Source organism: Hemitrygon akajei, chromosome 14 (genome assembly GCF_048418815.1).
Source record: "Hemitrygon akajei chromosome 14, sHemAka1.3, whole genome shotgun sequence".
Classification (NCBI taxonomy): Eukaryota; Metazoa; Chordata; class Chondrichthyes; order Myliobatiformes; family Dasyatidae; genus Hemitrygon; species Hemitrygon akajei.
The window spans coordinates 25,456,561-25,477,409 of NC_133137.1; the positions used below are offsets into that span (position 1 = coordinate 25,456,561).

The 20,849-nt window shown below is 39.0% G+C and overlaps 1 protein-coding gene across 3 annotated transcripts in view; it reads right to left on the reverse strand.

Annotated features, from left to right (window-relative positions):
- LOC140738432 (uncharacterized) overlaps nucleotides 1-20,849 on the reverse strand; it is an 83,037-nt gene that overhangs the window by 39,787 nt on the left and 22,401 nt on the right. The window contains exon 2 of one of the 3 annotated variants that reach the window (XM_073065714.1): nucleotides 10,903-10,990. The exons of 1 other annotated variant lie outside the window; for it this stretch is intronic. In XM_073065714.1, the coding sequence (XP_072921815.1) occupies nucleotides 10,903-10,990 (88 nt within the window). Of the gene's footprint in view, nucleotides 1-10,791; nucleotides 10,991-20,849 lie in introns of all 3 variants that reach the window. One more of the 3 variants, XM_073065713.1, reaches the window with a different exon arrangement.

Genomic DNA, 20,849 nt, shown 5'->3' on the forward strand with positions numbered 1-20,849 from the left:
GAATGTAACACAGTTCTCAATGTGAATAATTCCATGAATTACATAAGTACATAATATTATAATTATATAGGTATGGTGGGTTCATTTTATATAGGAAATTGACTACTGAATATTTAAATGATTAATTAGTACTAATCAAACATGAAAAGGAAATGCTATGAAAACTTTCAAGACTTGATGATGAGCTTTTATTCTGAAATAGATATTTTAAACCACTCAAAAATAGCATTTTCTAAATCATTAGTCCCAACTTAAAAAACTGCAGAAAAACATCGTGTTTGATTTCCATGAATGCAGAATGCAGAATGATGTACCGCTGAAGATCCTTTGCCAAATAGAACAATCATTTAATTTTTACAACTCAGCAAATTATTGTTGCATTAGTCTGCATCTCAGTAAATTATTTTTCTCAATTATAGAATCAATCAGCTGTAACATATTTAAATGCTGTCCTATTTTGAATTATGAAATATACTTTCAAGCACATGTATTTTACAAAGATGTAAAATATTGGAAGACTAAAGCCATTGTCATAATTCCTTACAACAAACTCTGTTAACTCCCCAAGTTGAACCACAGTGTCCCATTTCACCCACAGACGAATGCTTTTGCTGCCCTTATGTGTGCCTATTCCAAAACTTCCCTGGCCAGCATCAAATAAAGCTAAATTTGTTTGAAACTCCATTTCCTGTACTGCAACTTGCATCAAGAACCACTCAACAAGACCCAGTCCTGACAAAGTCTCAGCCTGAAACGTTGACTGTACTCTTTTCCATAGATGCTGCCTGGCCTGCTGAGTTTCTCCAGCATCTTGTGTGTGTTGCTTGGGTTCCAGGATCTGCAGATTCTCTCGTTTGTGATTTGACCACTCAGCAATCTGCCTTGATTGTTGTCCTGCACTGCCACTACTTTTTAGAATTATTTTTAAATTCAAATACCACTTCCTCCCCTCCTTTTAACATACTCTATAAGTTTGATCAAAGAGATAGCTTTAAAGAAACGTTAAAAATAGGGAAAAAAACAAGTTCAGTGAAGAAAATCTCAAAATAAGGCCTCTGGCAATAGAATTTAATTTGAGGATATTCCATTACACCTCTCCCCCTCAAAGATTGGAGAAAAATCCCATTTGTGCACTCTCCACTGCCTACATTGCTCATTCATGTCACCTTCCCAGGAAGAGACAGCATACTCCAGACAAGCCATTCCATGATGAGTGTTTCATTACCACCTTCTTTCTGCTGTAGCCTATTGTTTCAGCTATAAAGCTCAGTGGTTCATTGACTTTATTGATTGGCTATTTTTAGTGTTGAGTATTTTGAACATCAGGCTTCCTGGATCTCACTCAATGCTTCAAAATCTCCTTTAGAATGTTGATACCTGCGATTTTAAAAATCTGTACTGCAATGTTTGCAATCAATAAAAAGAACCTGAATGTGAAGTTTTAACCTCTTTATAAAAATATTGTAGAATATTTTGTAACAATGTGAAACTCCTTTTTATTGGGTGTCTCTGTAAATATGGCTCATTAGCCCCTTGCTAACAGCTGCTGGGTTTCGCGATGAAAAATCCACCTTTCATAGGCTTCATATGTCTAGGGTGTATATGACTTTGATCCTGCCAAATCCCTGAGTTTAGGATGTCTCACCCACCTAAACCCAGTTTGTGTGAATGCTGTGTGATTTACTGCCCCCAGCAATCACCCATAGGCAAGAAATAGCAGATCGTACACTGCATACAATTAGAAAGATGTATATTTAAGAATGTTAACTTAAGCTAACAGTTATTAAAGGAAAAAAAGAAAAGTAACAAAAAGGGCCCATTATTCTTAAACAGTAAAATTTGCATTCAAGTTGGAGCATATATTGAACTTGTCTGTCACTCACGCGTTGAACCCTCCGCCTACATGAAAGCACACTCAACCTTCCGAATGTCACTCGAAATCCATCTTGAACAAACGGGTCTCCCACGGGAGTATCGGTCCTTCCTCCTTGAAGCCATTTACCTGCGCAAAGCATCTTGTGCAACAGGGACGGCACCCTCAGCCATCTTCCTTCCTGTGTTGTCCCAGCTCCTTCCAAAAAATACCTCGACCCACACCGGTGTCTCTCACAAAACTTCTCTGTCCAGTGTACTCCAGAACCTTCCAATTTCACCATCCTGATAGGCTGACACCACATTCCTAAATTGAACAACAAAGCCTCTAATCTCAGCTCAAACCCAAACAGGCTGGAAGCAGAACAGACTGCTCTTTCAGAACTGCTAAAATGAAATACCTATAGCATAGCAGTAAAACTCTTAATCAGGTGTTAGGAATGCATTTCCCTTTTCCAAGAGGAATGTCACTTTGCTGAACCTTCATTGTAAGACTTCATCTTCTTACAAGATAATTCCTTGGGAAGAAAGATGACATACTCAAACTCTGATTTTGTGGGTTTTGAAGTTGCCATTGATGTTAATCTGGCAACTGCAGACTCTTCTACGGATGCAGCAAGCCAGTGGGTGGTTATACTCCAATGCAGGCTCTTGGTGCCATTCTGAAAGCTCTTTCTCCATTGTTGTGAGCCAAAGATTCCTAGTTATCACTGGAGATGTTGCATTTCTTCAAGGCTTTGAGCATCTTTCCTCTGTAGATGTAATAATTTCTTTCCATCATAGAACTAGGCTTTTGAGGTCAGATACTGGGCACGTGAATGACCTTGCTTGAACAATTTGGCTGACTGAACCTCAGTACTGGAGATGCAGCCTGGGAGAGCATTAAGACATTGGTATGATTATTCTTATAGTAAATTCTGAATGTTCTGCAGTGACGCCATTGGTGGTATTTTTCAAGAAAATGTCTGCTGTATGTAGTGCAGATCTCAGAACAATACAGGAGGGCAGGAATCTTTGCTGCTCAGTAGACCACGAGTTTTGTTCCAGCATGAAGTCTTAATAGTTAATCCCCATTTTCCTTCCATTGATCAAAAGCTGTGCTTGCCCACTGAAGATGATGTAACAAAAATTGGTAATGTGGTTAAAACAATGAAGAAAGCATGGCTGAATGTCATTGTTTTCAAGTAACTTCTGTAAATGTTTATTTGTTTGCTATTAAATAACAGCTAATACAAGATCTAAACCTACATTTCAATATTGAAATAGAAGTAGGAGTGGACTATTTGCCCCTTCATGCCTGCTTAGCCATTCAAGACTGTTCCTCTACCTGTAATTCTCAAGCATTTTCGCTAATACTTGATTCCATCTATATCCAAAACCTCCTCAATCTTCTTGGTACAATTCCAAAACTTTTACCACTCCAACCATTTGGCAACTTCTCCACATGTGTTAAATGGCCCACCTCTTAATCTGGGACAATATCTAAACTGCTTTTTAATTATACATTTCTGAGCTCCATCTGCTCCCTTATTTTCTCTCATCTCTTTCTACTTATTGTCCACCATCTTGAACTCCACCTTTCCCCTGCCTCACTCACCTGGTTCCGCCTGCCCATTAACACCTCTTCAAATTGCCCTATGTAACACCTGCCAGCTCCTGCTTCACCCCTCGCCCTCACTTCTTTTTACTGCCACCCTGCCTCTACACTCCAGTCCTGGAGCAGTGTTTAACTCAAAATCAGCCTCGGCAGATGCTGCTTGACCCACTGAGTCCTTCCTGCAGTTTGTGTTTTGTTGCAGATTCCAGCACCTATAGACTCTTGGTGCCATAGCAGAATCTGAGGGGTCCATGTTGGTATTAGCCACCTTGAAACTCAGAACTGGTGTGGAAGTAGTTTTTTTTTGCCCCAAGGATTATCGAAGGAGTCTTTCCACTTGCAGACCATAAATAAGATAATAAAATAAATAGACAATAGACAATAGGTGCAGAAGTAGACCATTTGGCCCTTCGAGCCTGCACCGTCATTCTGAGATCATGACTGATCAATTAATATCAATACCCAGTTCCTGCCTTGTCCCCATATCCCTTGATTCCCCTATCCATAGGATACCTATCTAGCTCCTTCTTGAAAGCATCCAGAGAATTGGCCTCCACTACCTTCCGAGGCAGTGCATCCCAGACCCCACAACTCTCTGGGAGAAGTTTTTCCTTAACTCTGTCCTAAATGACCTACCCCTTATTCTCAAACCTTGCCCTCTGGTACTGGACTCTCCCAGCATCTGGAACATATTTCCTGCCTCTATCTTGTCCAACCCCTTAATAATCTTATATGTTTCAATCAGATCCCCTCTCAATCTCCTTAATTCCAGCGTGTACAAGCCCAGTCTCTCTAACCTCTCTGCGTAAAACAGTCCAGACATCCCAGGAATTAACCTCGTGAATCTACGCTGCACTTCCTCTACAGCCAGGATGTCCTTCCTTAACCCTGGAGACTAAAACTGTACACGATACTCCAGGTGTGGTCTCACCAGGGCTCTGTACAAATGCAAGAGGACTTCCTTGCTCTTGTACTCAATTCCCTTTGTAATAAAGGCCAACATTCCATTAGCCTTCTTCACTGCCTGCTGCACTTGCTCATTCACCTTCAGTGACTGATGAACAAGGACTCCGAGATCTCTTTGTATTTCTCCCTTACCCAACTCTACACCGTTCAGATAATAATCTGCCTTCCTGTTCTTACTCCCAAAGTGGATAACCTCACATTTATTCACATTAAATGCCATCTGCCAAGTATCTGCCCACTCACCCAGCCTATCCAAGTCACCCTGAATTCTCCTAACATCCTCATCACATGTCACACTGCCACCCAGCTTAGTATCATCAGCAAATTTGCTGATGTTATTTTCTATGCCTTCATCCAAATCGTTAACGTAAATGGTAAACAGCTGTGGTCCCAATACCAAGCCCTGTGGCACCCCACTAGTCACCACCTGCCATTCCGAGAAAGACCCATTCACCGCTACCCTTTGCTTTCTATCTGCCAACCAGTTTTCTATCCATGTCAATGCCTACCCCCAAACAAATATAAAAGAATGAAACATGTAATACACTACAAGAAAAGTAAGCATGCACATCTTCAATGGGAACCTAGATAAATTAACAAAAAGAACAATGAATCGAAGGATATGCAGATAGCTGAATAGGGATTTGGATTACAGACAAGATTTATGAACATTTGGGTCTCTGCCAAACGCCTGCTTCTATATTGCAAATACTCCACTATAGCATGCAAGCAAACACAAAAGATTGCAGTGAGGATTTTTTTTGCAGTTTTGTATTTGAACAGCAATATTTCATCAAATGTTATTTAAAAAGATGATATTTGATTTTTGGCAGCCTCACTACTCACAATAAGCAAAAACTGCATCATGAAAAGTGCTGAAGTAAATGCTGGATTCAATGATAAATGAAAGCAAACATTAATTGGAAGCATTCTGATCAGCTAAGTTTTGTTTTGAAGCAACAAATTTTATGTGATTATTGAACATACGTTCGGAAAGGTTGCTGAGGCTAATAGTATAAAGTGAAAATTTAAGCACAAAAATTGATGCAGTATACCCAAAAAGCAATTTAGGTATAGTCATTATACTTGCATGCTAGTCAGAATTTATCATCTGAAATTATACCTGACAGTATGAGATATGAATATGTAACTGCTAATCTTTTAACCTCATATTATGAAACTCAAAGTTCCTTTCTGAACACAGGTAAACATTTACAATTGTATTGAAAATGCTGGAAGCACTCAGGAGGTCAAGAACATCAGTAGGTACAGAAAAAAGTTGATGTTTAAGGTCAAGGTACCTTTAACAGGACTGGAAAAGTGAGAAGAATGTTTTAAGTCTCAGAGAAGCAGATAATGGAGTGAAGAAAGAGACTATGACACAGGCTATACCAAAGATAGCAGTTATTTTTTAAAACTGGCCTTGGAGACAGATGAGGAAAAAAAATTTTTAAATTAATTTTGGAGAGGGTAGGGAGAGTTTACCTGAAATTTTTGAATTTAATATTAAATCTTGCAGACTCCAAGATATCCAAGCCAAATGTGATCTTGGATGTATGTTCCTTAAGTGAACACTGCAAGGTAATACCTTACTCATCCAAACAGAAACTAGGATGTGTCTTCACAAAAGAAATGCATACTGAACCCAAGGCAGATTTGTGGACAGTTCACATTTGAAAACTAGTTGGGAATCTTTACTCTCAAAATTGTACTTTGCATGCTTTTAATAACCAGTTAAAATTACTGTTAGGATGTCTGTTCATCCATCCCTGGAAACAGGGTCAAAAAAGGTGTCACTAAAGAAATTAACAGTTTTACAAACAGTATTAATAAACACTTAACAAACTTAAATTATCTCCAATTATTTGATTAAAAGACAATGGCTAATGAGATTTAGATTGCTTTAGTGTAGTTAAGAGGTTAAGAAAAAAGCCACTGAAAGAAAATTCGATGCATTTTAATTCAGAGTCTGAACAATGGGGAGCTTTCAGGCCAGAATATGCCACATTATGAAGCATTTATTTGCATATCCATGATTCTTTGTCATAAATTTATGTATTTCCTCAAAGCAACGAGAAACAAGCCAGAACAAGCCTTGTCACATGATATTATCCAGAATGCTCAATCTTAATTATTCGGGGCACTGCTCTTTAAAAGTCTAAGTAATACCTGCCTGAGAGATGTACAGTACAAAGCAAATACCCAGAACCTGTATATTTGAGGTAGGGATGTAATAAGATTTAAAGAGAGAATGGTTTGTGCTTATCCAATTAGAAAATCAGAACATATTTAAGGCACTATATTGTTTCAAAGTGACTGACAGCTAAATTGCACACATGAAAACCAGGGCTTCAAATTTAAGAGTGCAGAGGAAAACACTATTACAGAAATATTAAACACAGACAAGTCTAAAAGAAGGTTTTACAAGACATTTAATATCAACAAATCTGAATTACTACAGAAAAGCACTTTCAAAAGTACCTCAAGTAACTTCACTGGTTTACTATTACGTGCTTGTTAGGTGGTTATTGATAACATTTACTTCCTGCTTGCTGATTGGTCCTTTCTTACTTTCTCAGCAATTGTTAGAAAATTCAACTTCAAGTCTTCTAGTTATTAATTTTGTGAAATCTGGATGTCACTTGCAAACCTAGCGTTTATAATGCATCCCAATAATGCCCAAGTGAAGGCAGTGGTGAACCTTTTCTTGAGCCACAGCAGTCCCTGTGGTGAAGAATTTAGACCCAGCAACAATGAGGGTGGTGAGAAATTCAGAGGAAAACAGGAACATGGTAGTATGCAGGCATCCTTTGGGTGTGCTGTTGGTATAATGATTGTGTCAATACATTTTAGACTGCATGCATTGCAGCCACAGTGCATTGGTGACAGAGTGAATGAACCTTTGGGATAGTAGATGAATTAACAGTCAAGTGGACGGTTTTATTCTGAATGGTATCCAACTTCTTGAGTGTTGTGGGAGTTGTCCTCATGTGGGCAAGTGGAAAGCATCTTGATTAGCCTAGTTATTGAATGGAAATGTTAACCTCCTTTCTTTCTCCTTGCACTGCCTTTTCTGCTGAATACTTTGTCCACTTTCTCTATTTATTTCAGAATTCTATCACAGTCCAATCTTTTGCCACAGAGTTGATGGAAAGACTTTTGTACTACCAGTTGAGTCACTCACTACAGTATACAAAGTCTCTGACTTGTTCCTTTAGCAACATTATTAATCTGGCTGTTTCAGTTGGTTTTCTGATCGATCCTGGGTGACTCCCAGGATGTTAACGGCAGAGTAACGTACAGGTAATGTCATTGAAAATCAAAGAGAGATAATTAGACTCTCTAATTGGAAATTGCAAAAGAAACTTCTACAATAACCAGTCAATTTCCTGTTCTGCCCTTAAGGAAAAGGGTTATTAATAATCAGATGCAAATGGTTCAGAGAACAAGAAAGATATGATGCGCTAAAGAAAATATGTGAGGCCTGATCATTTAGATGTTAAGCATACTGGAATTACTGGCATGATCAATTTTAATGAACCATTTGTTTTCTAAACTATATCTGAAATGGCTGATGATACAAAAGTACATTTAACTTACAAGTTTAGTATTGGTATGAATCAACTTCCACCAAATTGGTAGTGAAGTCAAGCCTGATACAAATTCTGAAAGAATAGAGTGAGGAACTTTCCAAATGCAATAGATCCACACTATTTTAGATTAAATCCCCAGATAGTCAAGAGGACTTTCAGTTGATGATAATGTTCAAGCCTCTATTTATATGTTAAAATTTAGAAATACTCTCCTTTCTAGTCTCTAGGCATTTAAATTTATAATATGTAAAATATGTATTACATGCACTGACCTCTCTCATTCCCAGACAGGACATTCAAGCTAAGCATCCTAAGCCTGAAGCTAAAATGCCAAAATAGATCAGTGCAAATGCAAAGGCATTATGAAACTTGTGCAAACCCAGCTTGCAATCTGTATAGATGTAAAGTTCATAGGCAGGCACTCTATTTAAAACATTTAAAATTAAAATCTCAGGAAAAAATACAGTATTGAAAAGCCAGAATTCAATTATTTTCAGTCAATGTTCTGTTGTGATACCTCAATTAGGTTCATCTTTACATAAATTACTACAGGTTTTAAAGAGAACTGATCAGGGATAATACAGATTAAGTATATAAAGAGATCATTAAATAGCCACCAAGATGATCAAGTTTGCTACTATACAAATACTTCCAACAACAGGGGAGAAAACATGGATATTTCACAGAAATTATGCAGACCGGTGGATTATAAATGGTGGCAAATACCCAGGGGACAGTGTAGTAAAAATGTTACAATTTACACATCCCTTTCCACCCCTTTTAAGAAGTTCCACTGTCCAAAGTTTTGATGATAGTAAATCAGTATTTGCCACCACAAGCAATAAGGATGACGACTGAACTGCAGTACTTTGATGCCGCAATCTGATATTTTATGGCTACAATTTATTACCTAATCCTTTTTCAGCAACAATAGACATCAGGTAGTTTAACTAGAACCTGACATTGGCAAAAAAATAAAGGGCAACTATATCAACAATGGGGAAAATCACAGACATATTACATTAGGATTTACAGATGAATGTTAAAAATATTTCAGAAGAGAAATAAAAGACATAATAAAACATTTGTTTTGTGTTTTCTTATTACATCTGCCAACTGTTGTAGTTAGCACGATTGCACATAGGGTATAAGGACCCTAGACACTCCCTCCTCTAACTTATACAAATTTTTAAATTACAGTGTAAACACCTGTACAACAGGCTTCTCCAAAAAAAAACAAGTATACCACTAAAGATGACTCACACCTTCACTGTTACTTGTCTACTTTCTACTCAACAGAATGCAAATTGCACAATAGATGTCATGATGGAATCTGTAGGAGGCATGTATCTGTTCCCTATCTACATTGTATTCTTTGTTGCATGTTTATTACGGTAACTAGTGGAGGCACTACGAGTTTATTACAAGTGGAGGCGTGGTAAAGTGAAGGGACTAAGTTATGTATTCTTGTTTATACTTTTGCTTATTTCGTTGCAGTTTATAGTTTGGGACCGGTGGAGGCAATATCTTTCGCTAACTGCTGAATAATGCTTAGCTTACATTTGGGCACGTTTAAGTTTCATCACTTCAAGATTGTATGTTTGCTAATTGCTAATAAAGGGTCGAATAAAGGATTCAACTTTTGGAACAATCATTGGAGCTGGGGGAACGTCATTCAAGAATAACAACTCTAGGCTAGGGCAATTGTTACGTTTTGGTTTAGTTTTGCCACTGTACATGTTATTGCAAATTCCTTAAGGAATCCTTCTTTCATGTCCAAAATACTGATTATGGAAGAATAAAATTAAACAAACTGCTTCAATTAATCCACCACCTCCACTCTCTTATACAACCTGCCATGGCTTCACAGGAAGCTCCCTGAATAACAGGCTCTGTGGAACACTGCTTCTGTGTAACATATAGGGTAGGAATTGCTCACATTATTGACCAGAAATGTTAATTTTGCTCCTCCCCCTACAGACCCTATCTAAACTGCTGAGTAATTCCAACACTTTGTTTTATTTATTAGATGCCGAGCCTGTAAGCATAAGTTGCCCCCCAGGAGTTAGCTGGGAAAAACAGGAAGCTTTGTCTTGTTCCACAAACTGTTTTGTTTTAGCGATACAGCTCAGTAACAGGCCCTTCCGGTTCAATGAGCCCACGCCTCACAATTACACCTAGGTGACCGATTAACCTACTAACCCGCACGTCTTTGATATGGGGGAGGAAACTGGAGAACCCATATAGTCACTAGGAGAATGCACAAACTCCTCACAGATGGCGGTGGAATTGAACCCCAGTCACTGGTGCTTTCATAGTGCTATGCTAACAGCTAGGCTGCCGTGCTGCCCAGATTTTGATCCAAGCTCAGTTCCTGCCACTGCCTGAAAGGTGTTTGTATGTTCTCCCGTGAACATGTGTGTTTCCTCCCACAATCCTAAGATGTACTGGTTGACAAGTTAACTGGTTATTGTCAACTGTCCCATGATTAGGCTAGGATTAAATCAGGGGTTGCCAGGCAGCATGGTTTGAAGGCTGGAAGGGCTTATTCTGTGCTATATTTTCAATAAATAAATAAATATCTATAATTCTTTTATAGATATTGTATTTTTCCTGGATCTTCACTTACTTTTTATGATGCCTAACAATGCAGTGCCATGCTTTGGATGGTCCACTGACATCATCCCTTTCAACAATTTTCAAAGGAATTAATAGAGACAGACATCTGGGGGTCCTAAAGTGCAATTATGGAGTTTACCTTACCTGCAAAATCAAGGCCTTTATCAACATGTTTAACTCTGTAATGTGCTCTCAAGATGACAGGATCCTGGTAGGCTTCAGTCACGCTACAAAAGGGACAGTGCATGTGGCTACCTTTAGAATTGGCAGAACACTTCTCATCCTGGCAGAGAACTGGATTGTAGTTATGCTCTGTTCCTTTAACCCTCACTGATGGATGAGTCTGTGTATAAAAGTCAAGGTAGAAAACACAATCAGAGACATGTAATCTAAAGCCCCATTTCAAAGTTATTCATTCCTTTATACAATATTTTTGATATTACAGTGCTTCGCTCAGTTAGCTCAATTTTGAAGCAATAATTGTGGTGAGACGTGAAAAAGACTGCTCATGTACGGAAAGTGAGGACTGCACGTTAGAGAACAAAAAGGATACCAGGGCAGTAAGTGCTTTGTTTCAACTGGAGAATGGTTGGAAAAGGATGGAATGCCAACCAGCAACAAAAAAAAACTAATAATTTTTGAATCAAAATTAACTCAGATGCACTCATGCTTAAATAGAGAAATACAAGGTCTTCAGTACTAGAAGTTGAATATATGGATTTATAGTACACTGTCACCCAATTTGTTTAAAGAGGTAAAAATGTTAGGAGATTTGGAGAACCTGAGTTATAAGGGAAGACTGAATAGGTTAGGACTTTATTCCTTAGAACATAGAAGATTGAGAGGAGACTTGATAGAGGCAAGCAAAATTATGAGGGGCATAGATAGGGTAAATGGAAGTAGGCTTTTCTTTTTCCACTGTGGTTCAGCGGGACAACCAGAGATCATGGGATAAAAGTGAAAGGTGAAAGTTTACGGGAAACATGAGGGAAAACTTCTTTACTCAGAAGGTCATGAGAGTGTGGAATGAGTTGCCAGCACAAGTAGTTCATGTGAGTTTGATTTCAACGCTTAAGGGAAATTTGGATAGGTACATGGATGGTAGGGGTATGGGGGACAATGGTCCTGGTGCAGATTGATGAGAGTAGGCACTTTAAATGGTTTTGGCATGGACTAGATGGGCTGAAGGGCCTGTTACTGCGCTGTACTTTTCTATTACTCTATGCAAAGCTTGGAGTTGTTGAAATGCAAAGCCTCTCATCTTCAGCTGAGTTCTCAAATAGACAGTAGCTGAGAAACAATTCCAGTATAGGCTTTTGGAAAATCTGAGACATGACTGGAAAAGCAGAGAAACCACCATAGCAATGCTCAGGCTATGATCCAGTAAGTGAAAATGCAGCCAACAAAAGGCAGTTCCACTCAGCCAGGAAAGTGAGTGGCTTTGAGTAAGATGCTGTAATCCACAATTCATAGGTTACAGAGAGGTCAAGGAGAATAACAGACTATGTTATGCTTCATAGTCCCAATCACAACCATGTGGGATTTAACTTTGAATTTTGATTTATGCTGCTGTAGTACTGAATCAGACAAAAATCAGATGGGAAAAGATTCAAAAATGAAGCTGTCAGCAAGACAAGATTGAATTTGACATTTTGACAAGATCAAGGATCACAGAGAAAAAAGAGCGATCAAAGATGGGAAGGAGAATTAGCTTGCAAGTTCAACAGGTTCAAGGGCAGTATTGAGTTGGAATAATGACAGCAGTTCCAAAAAGATGGCAGTGCAAGAAAAAGAAAGCATTTCTTATCAGTGAGTACAGGGGCCAGTAAAGTAAGAATTCAGTTGAGAAAGCTGGATATAGATCTAACAGACAAGTGCAACATTAACAATATGAAGTGAGAAAAACATTGGTTCAGAGCTAGGATAATCGAGTCAAAACACCCAGATTAATGGTGTCTACATCTTAGTGACAGCGAAGCAGTGACAGCAAACAAGCTCCTTTTGTTTGCTGGAAATGAAATTAAAATTCTCACTAATAATTGTTACCTATATGGAATTCTAGTTAATTTTTTTGGAATTAAAATCTACACTGTACAGAGAGATGCAGTACATTACTAAAATATCAGATCCATTTGATTTACTAAACTTATTAACTGTCCAACTGTCAAAAATTACATTTGTAATTTGGAAGATAAATGAATTCATTAAATGAACACCATTAAATTGAGTTTATTCTCTTAATATATCCCCACAGACAATCTTAACCTCCATGGAAATAGACTGAATAATTTTTCCATACAGATCTCCAGGCTATTTTTTTTAAAATCTGTGATTTCTAAACGTTTACCCATTTTTAAATCTTAAGTGTTGCTTGCCCACAACTGGATTAACAGAATTCACTGGAAGAGGCTTCGCAGTGGTGAATTCAAAGGCAACACGAGTGAATCTGCAGATGCTGGAAATAAATAAAAACACAAAATGCTGGCAGAACTCAGCAGGCCAGACAGCATCTATGGGAGGAGGTAGTGATGACGTTTCGGCCCGAAACATCGTCACTACCTCCTCCCATAGATGCTTTCTGGCCTGCTGAGTTCTGCCAGCATTTTGTGTTTTTATGGATTAACAGAATATTCATTACTAGCATTAGTTAATTCTCTCATTAACTAACTGAGAAAACAGCATCATTACAATAGATTATCAATTTTGTTCAGAGTATTTGTAAACTGAAGCATCTAAAAACTGTCCAATGGAAGTTGCATAAGGTCACCATGATGAGACGCTTCTAATTTACAGTGCATCCTTAATATAATGCAAGAGTCAGGAGACAGCTTTAACACCTGCATTATAAGCTAAACAATTTTCATCACTTTTTAATTGTATAACTAAACCATCACATTTGTCTTTTTTAGTTTTTGAAACGTTATAAACTAATCAATATTTTCTCAATCATCACAAAGTAATGGCTGTGTCATCAATGGTCAAATTAAAAATTTATTATGCAAGTACATATATATTACCATATACTATCTTGGGTTTCATTTTCTTGCAGGTATTCATAGGAAAATAGGAAATACAATAGAATTTATGAAAAAGTATACAAACAAATCTTACAAACAACTAATATGAAAAAGAAGATAAATTGTGCAAATATAGAAACATACTGAGAAGACGAGTTATAGTAATTGAAAATGAGTCTGTAGGTTGTAGAATCAGTTCAGAGTTGTGGTGAGTGAAGTTATTCACATTGGTTCAGGAGCCTAATGGTTGTCGAACAATAACTGCTCCTGAACCTGGTGGTGAGGGACCTCAGGCTTCTGTCCCTCCTGCCTGATGATAGTAGCAAGAAAAGATCTTAATATTTATGATGGATGCTGCTTTCTTGTGGCGGCACGCCATGTAACTGTGCTCAATAGTGGGGATGGCTTTGCCTGTGATGGACTGGACTATTTCCACCATTTCTGTAGACTGGGCTTTGGCATTTCCATACCAGGCCATGATGCAACCAGTTTGGATACTTTCCACTGTATATCTATTTTATCAAACCTTTTGGTGATATGCCAAATCTACCAAACTTCTAAGAAATTGTAGGTGCTGTCATGCCTTCTTTGTGATGGCACTTGCATGTTAGTTGCAGGACAGATCCACTGATAAGCTACGGACCTTCTCTACCTCTGGTCCCCTGATGAGAAATGACTTGTGGATCTCCTGTTTCTTTGTCCTGTAGTTAATAATCAGCTCTTAGGTATCCAGCTGCAGCTTCTTACTAATAACCAGCTCAACAATGCTCACGTTGGATTTTGCATCACTCTGTTCTAAGCTCCTTCAAAGCTTTTGGTAACTGTTGATCACAGAACTGAATTCTGAAGCAGAAGTGAAAGTAATTGCTCAGAATATCAGAGCAACATTTGGCTACGAGTGTTATCAAGAAGTCATGACAAAACTGAAGTAAATGGGCTGTAGGGGAAACAAATCCAATAGTTACATTTTGTATCTTGCACAAAACCAAGATGGTTCTATTTGTTGCTCATCTCCAGCCAGAAATTCTACCTAGCTACACTTGACATTCAAGGGCATTACAGGTGTTCCCCCCCCCCCCCCTTTACAAAGGTAGAGCATTCCTATGAAACTTTTCTTAAGCCAAAATGGTGTAAAGCGAAGGACCATTAATTTATATGGGAGAAATATTCATAAAAGCGAAAATCCTCTTTGTAATGCGTAAACAGGTTACTAATGTAGGTCTTTTGTAAAAGCGAAGTGGCGTAAAGCGAACATTCGTAAAGCAGGGGACACCTGTATCATCACAAAGTCCCCCACTAACATTATGGGAGGGCTGACCTTATGTACTAGGCCACCTAAGCCAGGTCCCAGTGTAGGTATCCTGCAATAAGTAACCATTCTCTGACATTCTCCTTATATCCACAAAGATTTCTTTCTGGTGCTCCAATTTCATCCCAGATCCCCAAAATGTGAAGGCTGGCATTTTAATTTGTTAATTGGCCACTGTAACTTGCTTCTAGTGCATACACTAGTAATACATTCTGGTTGAGAATTACATGGACTATGGTAGAATTGGTGTAAGAATGGGTGTTTGATGGTCAGCACAAACTTAATGGACCAAAAGGCCAATTTCAGTGATACCACTCTCTCCATAGCTCTACTGCAAAGCCTTTCCACAAGATACAAGTTAGGAGCATCATGAAGTGTTCTTGTCAATGACTGTCAATATATTCAACATCCAGAACAAAGCAATATACTTGCTTGGTACTAAAACCCACCACCTAATACATATATTCCTTCTACCATCATGCACAGTAACTGCAACTGTGTATGAACTGCAATTACATACCCAGACTACTATGACAGCACCACCCAAAACCATGAGTTCCATCACTGAGAATGTCAAGATGAGGATGCTTAGAAACAAAATTACCTGCACATTCCCCTCCAAGTTGCACATCATCTTGACTTCAAAATATACTCTAAGTCATTCAATGTTGCTCCGTGTAACTCCTCCTCAAAACATTATGGAATTCCTTCACCACTACAACTCAAGGATCTGCTTGATAATCATTAGCTTATTTATCACAAGTACATCAAAACACACAGTGAAATGGACTGTTTTGCATCCTGGGATTGTCCTGGGGATAGCCCACAAGTGTCCCCAGGCTTTCAGCACTAATATAGCACACCCACAACTTACTAACCCTAACCCTCACCTTTAGAATGTGAGAGGAAACCAAAGCACTCGGAGGAAACCTATGCAGTCATGGGGAGAACATACAAACTCCTTACGGACAGCAGCAGGAACTGAACTCCAATCAGCAATTGTTGGCACTGAGAAAGCAATTGCACTAGCCACTACATTTTTCCAAGGGCAACTAGGGGTGGACAAGAAATGCTAGCCTTGCATTTCTATATTCCAAATACATGAATAAATAAAAATAACTTCAAATTAGTCAATAGCCTTATCAGTACTGGCACTAAAGTAAGCAGGCATTTCTCCATCAATCAATACTAACAACATATCAAATGGTCATTACAAGAACTTATGCAGATGCTGGCAATCCAGAACACACACAAAATGCTGGAGGAACTCTGCAGGTGGTCATTAATCTTGGTTCCTGCTTATTGACTGTACTGTGTACAAATTGGCTACTATGTTTTCCATTCAGTGCAAAAGGGATGGTGCTTGCTAATGACTTCAGAGAAATTGCTACAGAAAGCTTATGTGAGCTATGTAGCATGTCCTTTTTTAAAATCTTTCCAGGTTTCGTTTTATGTCCACTGCCTTCCAGCAACAGCTGGACGGGCAGGCAAAGTCAAAACTTCTGACAGAAATATTTTTAAAAATGTAACTTTTAAAATATTTACTAAGAAGGAAATATCGACTGTAACCTACAGACAGGAATAAAATTGAAGCCAATATATCACAAACACTTTATTTTTACAAAATGTGGATTTAGGAAATATTCATGTGAAGCCAGTCATATTCTCTGTATAATACCGGCTTATAGCTCAGCAGTAATTAGAAATAAAAACCAAAATAAAGACTGGCAATTATATAATGCTTTTTGAAACCCTTTCAGGATATCACAAATAATTCTAAAGTTAACAAAATATTTCTGAAGTGCATTCACTGTCATGTTAAAGTGGCCAATTTACAAACATCAAGTTCCCTCAAAATGCTACTTTTATATTTATTGGATCAGGAATAAATATTTGCTAGACTACCGAGAATAACTCCACTGTACTTTACAGGCAACTTATGCCTACTTGACAGAGAAAATGTTAGTCTTAATTTAACACCTGATCCAAAAGAAACACACCACTGTTTCCAGTGGTATTAAATCTCCATCTAATACAAATTGATATACAGCCGGCCCTCCTTATCCGCGAGTTCCGCATCCACGAATTCGACCAACCGCGAATCGAGCAAACCTGGAAGTGCTCTTCCAGCACTTGTTGTTCGAACATGTACAGACTTTTTTTTCTTGTCATTATTCCCTAAACAATGCAGTATAACAACTATTTTACATAGCATTTACATTGTATTAGGTATTATAAGTAATCTAGAGATGATTTAAAGTATACGGGAGGATGTGCGTGGATTATCGTGGATCGGGATCGAACAAAATCGGAAGTTCTTTTACTAAGTAAGTCGGAACAGGTACATCCGGTATTATTTAGCGTCAGTTAGTCAAATGTTTGTCTTAGTATATAGTATATATATTTACCTTTCTATGCATATAAAACACTTAAGAACGTATGTTTCAGTGCCGGGCTTGGGAACGGTATTTCTCGGGACTCGGGACAGACTGCTCCAGAGTGCACTCTCCACTGTGCCGGCTTGATGTGGAGGATCAAAAACCCAAAACACCCAAAACCCAACAATTAAACCACTGCATTGCTTAGTAATAACTGTAGCCTTCATAGGGGCAGAGCCTTTCTCACTTTATCCTTTAAAAGTGTTCCGATTGCTGACTGATGTAGCCTAATGCTTTTCCAATGACCGATGGCGTTTCACCTCTTTCCGATCACTTTATTATTTCCACTTTATTTTCAATCGTGTTTGTGATTATTTTTGCGAACAGAAACACTGCGAATTCAGATCTCTGCCGCCAGGTCCTAAGGTCCAGCGCACTGAGACAGGTTGAATAAGGGACTTGAGCATCCACGAATTTTGGTATCCGCGAGGGGTCACGGAACCAATCCCCCGCGGATAAGGAGGGCCGAATGTACTCCAAATTTGGCCTCACCAATGCCTTGTACAATTTTAACATTACATCCCAACTCCTATACTCAATGCTCTGATTTCTAAAGGCCAGCATACCAGAAGCTTTCTTCACCACCCTATCCACATGAGATCCCACCTTCAGGGAACTATGCGCAATTACCGTAGATTCCGGACTACAGAGCGCACCTGATTAAAAGCCGCTGGCTCTAATTTTAGAAAGAAAATCAATTTTGTACTTGTACAGGCCGCACCGGATTTTAGGCCGCACCGGATTTTCGGCCGCAGGTGTCCCACGTTGTAATATGAGATATTTACACAGAAAGATATTACACGTGAGGATTTTTTAACTTTTAATTAAATCCATATGGTAACATAAACAAATACATATTGCAAATGCTTTTTTTCGAACCGTGCCTGTAATGCGGCTACTTTTAAATATACGTTGCGTATACTTTTTTACTGAACAACATTCCAATATCTCCTAACGACTGGTAAAAAATATATATACTGCAGCCTACCAGGAAAAGTTATTGATCGCCTTTAACTTAAAAGCAGCGTTTTGGCTCCGCCGCTCCGCCCCGCCTTCCCGTTTATCGCAAACCGGCGTTTTCCCACAAGACGCGGCGAAACCGGGTGTGACGTCATAGCATCCCGCGATGTAGTACAGAAAACAAATATAGTTAAAACACTTCTAACTTTAACTAACAAATGAATTACTAAGCGAAAATATTATAAACTAAATAACTGCCATAAAGGCAGCACAATGCTTTTCTTCGAGTGTTTTCCATGTTGATGAGGGTGAGTACAAATGACTGATTTACAATAATTTAATTGTGAAAGTGCGCTTGATTTATCGTACAATTTCATTGGACCTCTGTGAACTACTCATCAATTTTATTGGTCTACTGTTACGAGGCAAAATGTTTTTGGCGGCATGAAAAAAATAATGTATTAGCCGCTCCGTATTAAAGGCCGCAGAGTTCAAAGCTGTTCAAAATGTGGGAAAAAAGTAGCGGCTTAAAATCCGGAATCTACGGTATTCCTAGATCACTCTGTTCTACTGCATTCCTCAATGCCCTACCATTTACCATGTATGTCCTATTTTGATTAGTCCTACCAAAATGTAGCACCTCACACTTAACAGCATTAAACTCCATCTGTCATCTTTCAGCCCACTCTTCTAACTGGCCTAAATCTCTCTGCAAGCTTTGAAAACCTACTTCATTATCCATAACGCCACCTATCTTAGTATCATCTGCATACTTACTAATCTAATTTACCACCCCATCATCCAGATCATTAATGTATATGACAATCAACATTGGACCCAGTACAGATCCCTGAGGCACACCACTAGTCACCGGCCTCCAACCTGACAGTTATCCACCACTACTCTCTGGCATCTCCCATCCAGCCACTGTTGAATCCATTTTACTACTTCAATATTAATACCTAACGATTGAACCTTCCTAACTAACCTTCCGTGTGGAACCTTGTCAAAGGCCTTACTGAAGTCCATATAGACAACATCCACTGCTTTACTCTCATCAACTTTCCTAGTAACCTCTTCAAAAAATTCAATAAGATTTGTTACTAAGTAAGTCGGAACAGGTACATCCAGTATTATTTAGCATCAGTTCGTCAAGCATTTGTCTCAGTATACAGTATGTATTTTACCTTTCTATGCATATAAAACACTTAAGAACATACGTTTCAGCGCCGAGCTCGGGAATGGAAGTTCCCGAGTTCGATCCAGTGACAGACCGCTATCGAGTGCGTTCTCCATCCGTACCGGGTTGATGTGGAGGATCAAACACTCAAAACCCCAAAACCCAGTAATTAAACCACTGCGCTGCTTAGTAATAATTGTAGCTTTCATCAGGGCAGGGCCTTTCTCACTTTATCCTTTAAAATTGTTCTGATCGTTGACCGAAGTAGCCTAACACTTTTACAATGACCGATGGCATTTCACCTCTTTCTGATCGCTTTATTATTTCTACTTTGTTTTCAATCGTGATCGTGATTACTTTCATGAAGAGTAACACTGCGGACTCAGCTCCGCCGCCGGGTCCTACTGTCCACCGCACTGAGACAGGTTAAATAAGGTCTAGAGTTCCGCTGGGTCCTAAGGTCCACCATATTGAGACAGGTTGAATAAGGGACTTGAGCATCCACTTTTTTTGGTATCCGCGGGGAGTCCCGGAATCAATCCCTCGTGGTTAAGGAGGGCTGACTGTGCCTCACTTGAAGTATTCTGAGCAATTTTAGGCCTCTTATGTAAGAAAGGATGTGCTGACATCGGATAAGGTTCAAAGGAGGTTCACGAAAATGATTCTGAGATTGTAAGTCTTGCCCTATGAGGAGTGTCTCATGGCTCTAGGCCTGTACTCACTGGAATTCAGAAGAATGAGGGGTGACCTCATTGAAGCCTTTCGAATGTTGAAAGGCCTCAATAGAGTGGATGTAGAGCGGGTGTTTCCTATGGTGAGGGAGTCTAAGAACAGAGGGCACAGCCTCAGTACAGAGGGGCATCCTTTCAGAATGGAGATGAGGAGGAATTTCTTTAGCCAGAGTGGTGAATTTGTGGAATTCGTTGCCACATGCAACTGTGGAGGCCAAATCATTGGGTACATTTAAAACAGAGGCTGATAGATCTCTGATTAGTCAGAGCATGAAGGGATATAGGGAGAAGACAGGAGACTGGGCTGAGAGGGAAATGGATCAGCCATGATGAAATGACGGACCACTCGATGGGCCAAATGGCCAAATTCTGCTCCTACATCTTATGGTCCTCTACCTGCTTCAGTATCTGCAGTGGGACTTGAACCATCCAGACTAAATACTTAGCAGGTGTTTGGAAACTCAATCATACTTCACTGAACAAGGTGCAACATCTTTTTGTAATGAAAACAGTGTGAGAAAAGGATGACGTTCCCTTCTAATCAGTAACTCTGAAGTAACGCTGAAA